General features: G+C 38.2%; 1 protein-coding gene across 1 annotated transcript in view; it reads right to left on the bottom strand.

The window, feature by feature from the left end:
• ush2a (Usher syndrome 2A (autosomal recessive, mild)) overlaps positions 1–13,780 on the bottom strand; it is a 204,730-nt gene that overhangs the window by 175,611 nt on the left and 15,339 nt on the right. The window contains exons 4-8 of the mRNA XM_080458072.1: positions 10,246–10,381; positions 5,211–5,274; positions 4,364–4,465; positions 3,850–4,039; positions 1,708–1,922 (exon numbers count right to left, since the gene is read on the bottom strand). Of these exons, the coding sequence (XP_080314198.1) occupies positions 1,708–1,922; positions 3,850–4,039; positions 4,364–4,465; positions 5,211–5,274; positions 10,246–10,381 (707 nt within the window). The remainder of the gene's footprint in view (positions 1–1,707; positions 1,923–3,849; positions 4,040–4,363; positions 4,466–5,210; positions 5,275–10,245; positions 10,382–13,780) is intronic.

A 13,780-nucleotide genomic window follows, 5' to 3' on the forward strand; every position in this document is an offset into this window, starting at 1 on the left:
AACATTTTTTCTGATGTTTACTGCTGTGCAATACTGTATATATTACAGATTTGTTAACATTTCTTTTTTATTGTTTATTCAGTTTAGTTTTTTGTTTGTATTTAGCTGTACACCTGGATAACTGTGTTCCATTCTTAACATGTCACATGGTTTGAAATACAGTAAAAGGAACCCGAGTCTGAGTCTGATGTTTCTGTGAAACTGCATTCATTGAAATAAAAAAAGATTATTAAAAAAACAAAAAAAACATACAAAACTAGTCATCAGTGATGAACAAAGTTCTTTTCTACTCTACATTGTTTCCTCACATTACATCCTGGGGCCAATATTTGCTTTAGAAACCAAACTGCACATTGGAAAGAAGTTTCTCCGTAACATCTCAGAAGTGAATGATAGCAGTTTAGATCATACATGTAGACATGATACAAACATGAAGAAAAAAAACTGACTGAGGCGTTTCTAATTCTATCTTGCTTAACACTTTATTGGGCTTTATTGAGGAGGCAATGTGTCTTGCAGGATTAAATAAATCTATCAACACTGAGTGTGTTAATTTGTTACCGATATCAGGTTCAATTGCCCTTATGCCAATTGAACTAATACGTATAACTGCGCCAGGAGAGGTTGCCTGTGATATCGTTTGTCAGTCAAGTGAAAAATAAGCAATGACTACATAATCTGTGATCTATTCATACCTGTTCCATCTAGTGCCAACCAAGCCCTTGATACAAGCAGCTATGCCAAGATTGACTGTGTGAGATTGCATGTGTGTTGGTTAGACTCTGTTCCAAGTCCAGTACTGTATGTAGTGCCAATTGAGAGCCTGTTACCGGTCATGTGCCAAGGCAGCGCTGTAGGTGGTTAGCTTTATAAATCTAACTCTGGTAAGGGTGCCAGTGTGTGTGTGTGTGTGTGTGTGTGTGTGTGTGTGTGTGTGTGTGTGTGTGTGTGTGTGTGTGTGTGTGTGTGTGTGTGTGTGTGTGTGTGTGTGTGTGTGTGTGTGTGTATCTCTGTGAGCACATGCGCTCAAGGTAGATGTGTGGTTTCTTCTGATTCCCTTTGGCATATGATTTGTGTGTTGTATGTGTGTATTCTTAAAAATTAACTATTATACATAATACTGTTTGTTCATGCACCTCTTTGGTTTTGAATAAATGTTCTATCTAATCTCTTCAGCACTGATGTGGCCACGACCGCCCAGGAGCTTTATGCAATGCCATGTGATCCCACTCTGAGGAATTTGCTCCCAGTGAGCTTACAATCAGGTAAAATCAGCCTACTGCTTTTATCATACTGACAACAAAGTCAAGATAAAAAAAAAAAACTATATAACAACTCATTTCACTGCTGACAACAGTACAGCACCTTCATTTAACCAGTATCTTTACTTTCCATAATTGTAAAAACGTCAATGACATTATCCAAGCGTAATGAGATGCTTAATCCTGTTGTCCAGTGAACACATTATAAACTTTTAACTTCATAGCATGCATATCTATCATAAAGTTTAAAAAAAAGTTTCAAACCACAAGGGATCCTTTACCGGCTATGAAGTAGTAATATTTGGCTGTACATTCTTATTTTACTGGACAAATTGTATTTGACTCCTTCATTCACTAGGTTTTAGGGATGTTAGTAGATAAGGGGCTTGAATGCAAAAAACCTGATGTAGAACAACCCACCTGACTTCCCTTTAAAATATCCTACCTGGGCAGCTGCAAACAGTTGACAGAGTCCGGTCTTTGTAAAGGCTCGTTGTTTTGCATTTCAAACACACTGCAGTTTCTGGCCATATACTGCCAGTCTATCCAAGGCTGTTCTGTGGGGGTTCCACTGTCAGGCTCTGTCAGATCAAGCTTCCGCCTCTGGATCAGAACAGACTCAGGCAAAAGGCCACCAAACTGAACTATAACGTAGAACACCTGTAAAAGAAAGGGGAACAGTTATGACCATAAGTTTAAAAGTGGTGAACTTGTGCAATTTGTCAGTGTCATGCAATTAAAGGTAACAGCATCTTATTATATGGTGAGACTTAAAATGTTTTTATAAACACAGCAAAACACTATTTTTTTTAATTCTACACTAAAAGTTATTTCTTATTCTGTAGTATTAAAATATAAGATCATTTCAATAATATGGAAAGAAAGTTGATATGAGACAGTTAGTTGTAGCATGCGGTATTTACTGGTTTTAATGGTTTCAATTGCAGCATTTCAGTTTTGTTTCTTTCTTCGCCACCAGCAGAGCAAAGATGTTTGTTAGGTTTACTGGACGCATTTATGAGGCTTCCTAACAACCACATTTTAAAGCCAGACTGTCCATGGTACAGAAAGCCTCCTATAAAAAACAACCAAAAACAAACCAAACAAACTCCCACACAAAGATATTTTGTTAATGAATAAATAACGAAATGTTGGTCAATGTTCGTGATGTTTGTGAGTGGGTGCGTTCATTAAATAGCAAAGGAGAACAATACAATATTTCGCCATGAATCACTCATCTTCTCTGTGCAGAACCAATAGCAGAGAGGCAGATATTTCACAATGACATATTTCTGCAAGAAAGATCGTGGCATCGTGCTGGACTGACATTGCCACAGCATTACTACATATATGCAGAAATTGTGTATCATAGTATCTCACTATGCACCTCAGTGAGACAACAAGATGCATGAAGCCTCCGTGTATTAACATAATGCCAGGTTCCCCGCGCAAACTGCTTTTAACACCAAAAAAGACACTACAATGACATTTGACTCAGTCAGTAATTTTGTATTGAGATGACTTACAATTACTAACAAGGGTTTTAGTTTAAAGGACATGACTGTAACATCGCATACACATATGTGTGTGTGTGTGTAGTTGTGTGTATCCAAAGTGTTATCTGGCGCTACCAGTGGGAGCTGGGACACTGGGTTACACAGCAGGTAGCGAATTAAGCCAACAGCACTGCGCAAACCCCCAAACACATAAACACACATACCCTCAACTTCAGAAGGTGTCTTTTATCTCGGGACTCGAGTTGAGCACCCAAAGCAGGACAGCTCCCAAAATCCTGCCCATATACACACTTCAGAGAAACCAGGGTTCAAACTTTTGACAGGCCCAGTGTCAACTGCCTCTAAACCCCCACCACCACAATCACCACTTTCATTCAGTCTCCCTCAGTCTCTCCCTGGGTTTATCTCACTGAAATAATTACAAAGAATTCCCCATTACACACACACAGAAACAAACTGTCAGTTCAATTGAAAGATTTCAGGTACAGGCGGCACAGGGATGAAATTTAGTAGACTATCCAACCCAACTGAATGATATCTAAACTTGCTTGTGGTGGATTCCGAATGCATGTTTTATAAGGGGATCAGATAAGTTACACCAGTGTCCATCTGCAGCATTGTTATGCAAGCGAATCAGCCTTTGTGATGAGGAAATTGCAACATCTCACATCACGATTTGACTTTAGATTCAGTTAATTTACCAAAGCTAAAGTAAATCTAATGTTGCAAACTGATATGACGACAGTTAGCAATTAACTGTACTACCTACATCCTGTATAACACTCATATTTAGACATAACACTGGTAGACAAAAATGTTCATCATCTAAGTATAATGTCTATTAAAAGCATGTAGACTCAAGATTGACAACAAGGTGGTGTCATCACAACAGAACATATAGTAATCTGTACATCGAATAATAAAAATGCCTTTGTGATATTATATCATTTAAATTTTTGACAAATGTAAAATGCAATATAAATAATATATGCCATTATTATCAAATGTTAGGTCCTGAATAAAACACAACTGTTTGATTGACTGCACATGGTCTATATGAGATGCATCACCTGGTACTGCCCATTCGCCAAATCCATCGTAATGGTGACACCTTCCTCCAGTTCCTGTGTGGTCATGATCTTAGACAGCCATGTGGTGCCCATGTCCTGATCATTGATGTAACTCAGTGGATGGGCATTCAGATTCAGCCTCAAGACTCTGTCATTGGTGGTGTCCTCCACAGCATTGGGAATACAGTATCTGGTGATGGTGACATCATATTATATATATATATATATATATATATATATATATATATATATATATATATATATATATATATATTATATATATATTTTTTTTTTTATTTTAGTGATCATTTCATGCAATGGCACAGTTGAAACATTACATTATTCAGTACAGGATTGAAATAGCATGACTTACAGCAAAAAAAAAATCTGTACAAAATCAGTTGGAACTCAAAGTTTTGGAAGAAACTTCTGTCACAATAACAATAATTTGCAAAATTCCACACCAGGCCAAAAATGTGTCCTAAAATAAATGTAGAGAACTGTGATACATTACCTTTCAACTAAAGGGTGTACTCTTGGGTGACTTGGAGGACAGCGGCACTCAGACTGGACATGGAGCTCAGGCAGAGTCCCAGAGAACAACTCTACTATCTCTCTGTTTAAAGAAGAAGCAGCGTTTTACAGTATAACACAATTCTGAAACCAAATGTAATTCTATACCAGATCAATCAGAATTTGAAGACCACACTATTATCACATACAAGAGAATTGTAACAAATGATGTATTTTAATGAAATTGAATCAAGTTCAAACTCCATAGCAATAACACAAAGAGATATGATAAGTTGCGACCAAGAGACAAACTGACAACAATCAAAGAAAACATCAGCTTTAATTCTAAAATACAACCGTGAAGCACTTACTGATGGGTTTTGATTAACTATTTAGCACAAAATGTAAAATCAAATGAAAAATCTGCCTTTCCTTTCCTCTTTCCTCAGTCTTGATGAGGCAAACTTGTAAGTTGCAGTACATCACTGGTAAAGCAAAACACTAATTGCTTTGTATTGGATTCCTAGGAAAATCCTCTGGAAGCAGTATGGATCTTCAGATGCAAAGATTAGCTTCTTTTCTCTGGCCATCTTTTCCTTCATCACTCCATACTGCTCCTCTTCTCTTGTTGTGTTAATCTATATGGTATCTGTTCTTGTCTTCTCATTCCTATCCCTTCCTCCAATCTATATATAGACAGGCTATTTTTCTTGGGTAACTCACAGCTCCCTTCCTCCCTGCAACCTTTCACTTTCACGTCCATTTCCTTTGGTCCTTTTATGATCCTCCCTCCTCCCTCGCAGCAGCCGCTCATTACCTACCACTGCATCTCATTCTATCTAACTCACCTGTTGGTCAAAGTGGCTGGATAAAATCTAAAGTCCTGCATCCACCCAATGAACTGATTGGACCCTGGAGGAAATGAAAGGGGAGCAGAAAAGAGCATAAAGAAGGTGTTAATGGTTTTGCACTGAAGGCAGTGAGTGAGAGGATTTCACAGTGTTTAGTAGATTATCTTATCAGTTTCTTGATACCAGCTAAGTGAAGCTGCCCACAGCTGCTAATAATGGCCAAGCTCACAATACAAAGCTCAACAGAAGCTGCCAGTCTTCATTTATCTCCACTAGAGAGCAGCAAGGCTTCTTGGGGTAGATCAATGAGCCTGGATGTTCAGGAGTTAAACTACGTTGTAACAACATCTAGGTATTACCGACTGGTTTTACAAACGGTCACCGTTACAGAAATGTCTATGTAAAATAATATAGACATGCATGTGCAATTGTAGAACAAATCATAGGAATTACAGTTAATAACAATTTCGCACAATGAGGCTATTGAAATCTAATTGATCCATTAATTCAGTTTCTCTGTCAACCAACTCAAGGTGGTTCAAAACACTTATCTGATCAACAATGCCAAAGTCAAAGACATTCAATTGATTAAATGAAGGCACAGGTAGGGCTCTACTACTGTAGGGGAGGTACTGCATTCCTTGGCACAAGCTTATTGGGTTATGTGGTACGCTGCTCATGCTTCCTCACAAAGGAACTGTTGAATTTCTTTCTATTTTTCAGTTATGTGTTTTTAAATGACTATGTTGTAAAACAAGCGAATTAAATAAACTCCTTTTATTAAAATATGCTATTATTGAAGTAAATTCCCCAAGCAGTAGTGAAAATGACAGCTGGTAAATTTGCTGGTCAACTTCATAGACGACACCTCATCTTAAGATGAACATGCACATGGACGTGCTGTGATGCATCATGTGTGTTGCCCATTATCTTGTCATCCCTTCTCGGTAGCAGGTTGGATGCTGGACGTTGAGATACATCTCTACAACGTTCCCTCTTTGATTGCCTAATTTAACTTATTGGAGAGGGCTGGGTGGATCAGTGCTGCGTTCTGTCCCCTCCTAGCATTTTGTTTTTAATAAGTTGCAAGTGAATATCACAAGTTTTTTAATTCCCAACCTTTCCCAATACCCATGTAAACACAATACACAAGATGAGGCTAGTTTTTTTTTTCATTATTTGGCAAAATGTTTTCATTTAAAGCTGCTTAATCTGTGTGATATCCAATGATTTGTCAGAACTTGGAGCCCGTCCATGGCAGCGTTTGCAAGAATATTTGCTGTTTAAGCATTGCTCGGGAGCCAAGCTGGAAAACAATAACTGTGTCAGAATAAATTAATCAAAGACACTTCATCTTGTGCCGCTTTGTGCTGGACATAAGATTCAATCCAATCCAAGAGGGGCCTCTGCCTTGGACAGCTTCTTTCAGCTCTGTGTCATTGTTTGTGCGTGTGTTATTCCTTACAGCATGATTAAAAACTCATCTACTCACCAAACTGGCAGAAAATATAGCCATAACAGCTAACAAACATAACAAATGGCATTAATTGTTCGGCTCAACTTTCTAGGTAACAATCACATTGTATATTGCACTGGTTCATTCTGTGTAAAACTTCATATGTGAGGCAGCAGCAGTAAAAGTTTATTCGTTGAAGGAAATCTGTTAACACTAAGATGAAGCTCATATCTTTGAATACAAACATGAATGCTGTGGCTTGGAGACTCACACAAACAAATTCAGGAAAAAACAACAAAGGAGAGTTTTTCTTTTGTTCTATGTTCTGTATCCAGCACACAAACACCGTGCCTAGCTGCCAATAACGCAGCTAAAGGGGAGGAGATGTCCGCAGATGGCACTACTACCAAGCAGACCTGCAGCAGCTATCTTCTGCGAGACCCAAGGCCATAGAAAACCCCTAAAAGCAAGGTAGGAAATCTTCTCACAAAAGAGGCTGAAACATGACTATTTTTTTGTTGTACTTTTTCAACATTTTGATTGTTTGTTTGTTTTTTGGAAAAGACTTACTACCAACGAAAAAATGGGATTGGTATAAAATGAAATGCCTTGCGTCCAAAGTCTCTAACAAGCGTACTTCTACTGGAATAGCTCAAACATAATGGCATAGTGTCCAGTCTCACATGGGGGTACTGGACTGCACAACAAAGCCACCATCAAACACTCAAATAAAACAGGCAAGCCCCCAACACATTTCATGCAAAAGTATACATAATGCTGGATGTAACTAAAGAGACTTGCACAGGCTATGCTGCAGGTCCAATGAGGGAACAGTCTTTTAGTGTCCAACCAACTTCTGTGTAGTTTGACAACAACTCTTAGAAGATGGACAACGTCTCCAAGCATCAACAGAAGCTCTGCCACAGCTTTGTCCCTGGAAATGTGTGTACGTGTTACAGGCTTTACCATGTGTATTCCAAAAATCCGGCTCACTTTAGAGAAAGTATTTGTGCATATGTGTGCATATATGTGTGTATTTGCATTTGAGAGAGGCTTTGGCGTGTTTGGCCCAATTACAATATGAGTGCGTGTGCTTTAGTGGGAAATGATGTGGGGGGTGTATGTGCATGTAAAACAGAGAGAGAAAGTGTGAGGGAGTGTTATGGGATGTAAGTGTGTTAGATCAGTGTGTGGTTGCGCAGCCTTAGGCTTTGGCTCAGGATTTCTTTAGCGTGTGGAAATGGGATTATGGCTGCCTCTGAAAAGCACTCTCCCTATTGTTACTGGGATGATGCAAGGTATAAGCCTTAATTCTCTCTTCTCTGTGTAGGTCTGTCTTTCTTTTTTCTGTGTCTTTCAGTTTCCATCATCCCATTTCTTATGTTCTTTTTCTTTATGCTGTCAAGGATGACAGAAGTTAATACAGACACATAAACAGTACGTATGGGTTTTATCCCTAACTGGCAAAGTCACAATGAGGCTCCATATTGTTTTATCAAATTCATAGTTAAGTAGATTCAGTGGTATTACTTCAGTTCATTGTTGCACATCCAGTGATTCTGAGGAGAGCAAACATTAGACAACGCCTGAGTTTCTCAGCAACAGACCCGGTCTTCATGCACACCGTTTAAAAAAACCAAAAACGTTTCCCTATACATTTATCCACTTACTGGAACGAACTGTCACAGTGACAAGAATACATTTATGGAACGTACTTCAGAAAGAAGTAAAAGAGTCAGGAACTCTCGTGGTATTCAAGAAACATAAAAAATCAGCAATGTTATGAAAAACTGATTTGAATATAAGTATTAATAATAATAATAATAATAATAATAATAATACAACATATATATGATATGAGATAATATGAGATATGAGAGTTGATTTGGGCAAACATGAAAATGATGGCTATCTTTCTTGTTTTGTGTTATTTATTTTTCTATACTGTAAATACTGTACATAGAATGCTAAACAATATCTGTAAATATGTATATATTTAGAATGTTGAACATTGTGAAGGTATTAAGAGGCATACATAATAAGAGTACATCTTCTTTTCTGCTCCTTTCTTTCAAAATTTGAACTGGAAGTTTTTGTTTGTTTATTTTTATTTCATTTTATTGTAACTTTTGAATGAAATAAATAATGAAATAAAAAAATATATTTTTTTAGCTAATGCCAATGATTTGTATCTATAAGGTAGGCCATGTTAACATAATTTGGAATAAACTTAAATCATAACATGACCTATAGAGCAAAACCATGAGATTCTGATTGTAAGTTAGAAACTCCAAAGTGAAAAACGTTTAACTACAGCATAATCAGCATACACTTCTGCTTGTGTAAATATCAGGATGTATGAAAAGGTCTTGCATTCAGAATTAGCTACTGACATGAGATAAAAGGTGTGTGGTTGCCACTCGCAGATCTTCGCAGTGACATATTTGTCTTAACTGGCAGTACCTGTAAATAAAAACAATCTATTTGTCCACATGTAATTCTTCTGCTTCAATATTTAGTAAATTGTTAACTGTAGAACAAAAGTGGAACAAAAATGATCATTTGAATTTTTTGCACAAAATTGCTCGATCACATTTGTGCCAATCCATTAAATATATTATGAATCAATATATACCGAAAGCTACAAACAACAGAAGCCTCCCATATAACTAACATATCTTTAAAGTTAACATCTGTCTGTTTTAAAAGTTAGTTTGAGGCGTTTCTTTTAAAACAAGAGTCTATGCAATCCTGATTGACCACCTAAAGGTTGCGGGTAGAATTTAAAGCTCATCACTTGACAGCTTCTCGTGTACTTACAGGTTTCAGTTAAAGGGTTCCCCTCCAAAAACAGACATAGTTGTTAATCAATACATCTGATCAGCATCTGCATAATCAATCCACTGATCAGAATTCCAGACACAGCCCCCAGGTTCAACCACCACCCTCTCTCCCCCAAGCCAATCACTTGCATTGATCACCCCCTCTGATGCGATCTTCAGCTGATCAGATGCTACCTGCTGTGAACTAGGGATCAATGGCTGATAAACGAGAAGAAAAACACTCGTTTATCACCCTGGAGATGAACGGATATCATTTTTCTCTCAATTTCTCTGCTATTGACTCTGAGACGGCTCGCAGGCACCGCAAATCAATCACAGATGTGTAGTTGAAGCAGGATAAAGGCCAGGAGGAAAATAAAGGTGAAGTAGTCATTGACACCATATTAAGATACACAGACACGATAATCTAAGAGGTAATTTTTCTCCTCTTGGAGTTCTAATAAAAAAGAAAGAAGGAGAATGACGATTGTGGTCCCTCTTGGGGAGGAGGAAGGTTGAATTAATTGATTTTATTTTATTTTTTTAATATTTGCAGTCCTGCGTTTTCAAACATTGCAGAGTTATTTTTAATTAACTGATCTGCATTGTACAAATACATGTGATGTAATTAAATCCCATAATTCTCTTGGATTTCATAAAATAGTACATGAATCGAAAGGCCCCAACAATAGTAAACTTTATCATTTTATCAACAACATTCATGAAAACTTAAAAAAAAAATAAAAAGTTTTACCGTTGGAGCTTAGTCCCACCCACATTGCCCCATCTTCACTGATGTCAGACAGCCTGGTGGTGAGCGTTTGGGTGTCATACGGCGTCCCGTCATCTTCGAGTCCATCCAGGAAGAGACTCGCACGTCTGTCGTGAATCTGGAAATCCATCAGTGTAGGAGATATAAGTCAGTGTTAACAAAAACACTGTAATTAATGACCAACATTCAAAGCTTTACGTTGTGAAATGTCTGTAAATAACGAGTTGTGATTAAAAATGTTGTCTCATTTGAACTACTTCACTATGTCAATCAAACATGAATACGCACACCTAAATCACATTTGTCAAGGTATCTTACAGAATAGCTTGAACATTTAACAAGGATAACAACAACAACAAAAAAAAGACTGATTGTGTTTACTACACTGCAGGTCAAGCTTTGTGGGAATGAAGTTAAAACATGATGAAATAATAAGTGAGAATTTCCATAAAGCATTATAGGGTAGCACTGAGGGAGCGGCCTGAGGGGCGTAAGCACCTGTAAAGACTGAGCAGCAGGTTACTGCTGTAACCCTCAACATCTCCGACAAAGTGGCAGCTGCTATGTGTGTGCATTGCTTTGCAAAAGAATATGCATACACAACTGGTGCATATCTATGCACGCGCATGTGTGACCACGTGTGTGTGAATTATACATACGGCTAATCTTCCAGCTCATTTCCCCAGTAGCAGAAAGAGCCTGGGGCTAAACTGCCTCAGCTGCAAATTAGCTTTCTGTTTGACCAAAAATCTCCTCTCCACTCCTTTCCCCTCTCCTTTCCTGATCTGCCGCATGAATATTAAGAAGTGCACGGCCGACAACATCGTCAAAGCGGTAGCGGATCCCTTTCACATCAAACCCAGGCCAAAAGAAAGATACTTCCATAAGAGGGACACGCCTCAACACACACATTCGCACACACCCTCCCACCAAAAAACTTTAATGTGCCCCGTCCCACTCCCTCCTTTACTGCAATCTCCAAATCCTGCATTTGGAAAACACACTGTGGGTCCACTGATAAACGTGGCTCTCCCTGTCTCACTCCAGCCCGGCTCCCCTGCTCCTCCTCATCTCTCCCCCAGTCTGGCCCTCCTTGCTTTGTCCTTTCTCCTCATGCGAGGTCATATGATTCCTTCACCTTTTTTCTGTTTCAGAATTTGATCACCTTGCTTTCATTTCCTCAAATTCCTTCCCTATTTTTCATAACCATTTTTACCTTCTCCTCCCCCTCACTTGACGACTTCCTCCTCTCATCTCTCTTCCTGTCTCTTTCCCTCATGTTTATCTTGCCCTGTCGCTCTCACTTGTTGTCAGCTCTTTAGGGAAGTTGAAAAGGTGTGAGGAAAGAAATAAGTCCAAGTCAAAAAAAAAACCCTTTAGGGGATGAAGGCTGGCCCAGACAAGTGTCTGCCTCTCAGAGGATAGTTAAGACGCCCAGACAGACACTTTCATGATGGCTGATTGAAGACTGGCAAGCGCATGAGAGCACAAGAGAGAGTGCGAGAGAGAATAAGAGTGAAAAAGGGGAAGGGAAAAAGAGACAGTAGGGAGAAAAAGAAAAGTCAGAGAGCGGGTGTAAAGAGAAGGAGCTCGAAGAAGGGCCCTCTTTAGGAATCTCTAAGCCAGAGCTGTGTGGCTCTTGGGGAGATGTGAGGCAGTTGTCAGGCCTGATGTAAATGAATCCTGAAGCGCTTCATCCTCCTTAGCTGCCACGCGCCCTTTTGAAACACAGCCAAGTCTCCTTTGTTAGCTTTCACAAACACTTTCCTTCCATTTTTCCTTTTCCTTGCCCATCTGTATGCTTTTTTTCCCCTTTTTATTTTTTAAGCTATTTTCTTCTACCTCTCTGTCTCTTTTAGCCACAATAACTTCAGAGTTCTGTGTGAAGATGGGAAAAGGGAAAGAAGTAAGGTAATTCCTGAGTGTTGATAACTGGTCTCATTTGGACTGTGTCCACTAAATCCAGAGAAAAGGACTTCAAACTATACCTTTTCTTTTCTGTTTTACCCAGAGGACATGTCATTTACTGAAGGCTTTTTAATTATTACATTTGGTAGTATAGTGTAATGTGTTCTGGAACTCTTATCACGCTATCGCTATACATACTTTAATTCTCTATGCAGAAAACTACAAAAGCAGTCAAGTAATTAATGACTAAGCCAAATTCCTTTTGCCATATTTGACTGTAATGAAAATGTTTTTTTTTTCCAATCATCATTTAAAAACAAGATAGGGGACAATATATACTGATCTTTTCTTTTTTTCTTTCCTCAAGCTGTCACATTAGATTTAATGCTAAACATGGAATGCGAGAGGATGAAAAAAAAAACACAATTTCCACGTGGATCTTTTATCTCTGATTATAGTTGCATTTATCTCTCAAAATATTTTTTTCTTGTTATAATTCTATAATATTCGTTAACTTTGATGTTTAAACTTTGTTGTTTCTGCGCTCTTTAGAAGTTTCAGGCCTCCTTTCACAGTGTAAACTCACCCCACTGGCAATAGTACCACCAAAGCCTCTAAAAGCCCAAAGAAACCCTGAGTGGAAAGCTTTTAGTGATCTGTTGAATGGCATTTTGACTAAAGCTCTTCTCGATTTTCACACTCCTGCCAAGACAACAGCTCAGTCCACAGTGTGGACAGTTGAGTTATTTTCTCAACTCACTTTGTAGCAGTAGGGCAAAAAAGCAAGTGGTGGTAGAAAAACAAAATGTGCAAAAACATTCTTAAGATGTAGTCCAACAATTAAATGTTAAATTTTACTTTAATTTGGAGGAGTTTAACTCACAGAAATGTTGTTTGTATTAGTGTAGCAGACAGCCTGTTTTCCTCAAACTGAAGATTAGTTCACAGTTTCAAGAAAATGAGTTTACACCTCAATTCCCAAAACGTGAAGACATGCAGAATAAAAAGAAAAACTCAGCCACTTATTCCACATGAACACATACAACATGATATACATTAAAAGGCAGACATTTTTCATATAAAAACTTATATGAAGGGTCTGTTCTCCCTGGAAAAGAATGAGGTTTTATGATGTTTGCAAATCATTGCATCTTGTTTTCATTTACATATTACACAAGATTTAGGACCTTTTTGAGGAATTTGAACATCAGATGTTTGTTTCTACTGTGCATCTGTGTCAAATGGGAATGTGTCAGATGACCTACATTTCTCAAACTGCAAACAAGAGGTAAACAACAACACTTAATTACAGGAACAGGTGATGAGGAGAGTTAGGTTTCTGTGGGTTGCAGTCATGCTTCCCGGTGACCTGGGTCATCTTCCATGCACCTGATCCTGTAGCGGCTTTAACGGCTTTAAGAGTGAGGACAACATAGAGTGAAAATTATTTTTGAAAATAATTACTGGATATTGGATTTAGAATTCTTTATTTGTATGCAAAAATGTAACTAACAATATGCATTATGAAGTAACACATTTTTGGAGTATTAACACTTTTCACAGTTATGCAACAGCAACTGACGACTACTTACTCTGTCTACTACATGAT

The sequence above is a fragment of the Lipophrys pholis genome (genome assembly GCF_963383615.2).
Source record: "Lipophrys pholis genome assembly, chromosome: 2".
NCBI lineage: Eukaryota > Metazoa > Chordata > Actinopteri > Blenniiformes > Blenniidae > Lipophrys > Lipophrys pholis.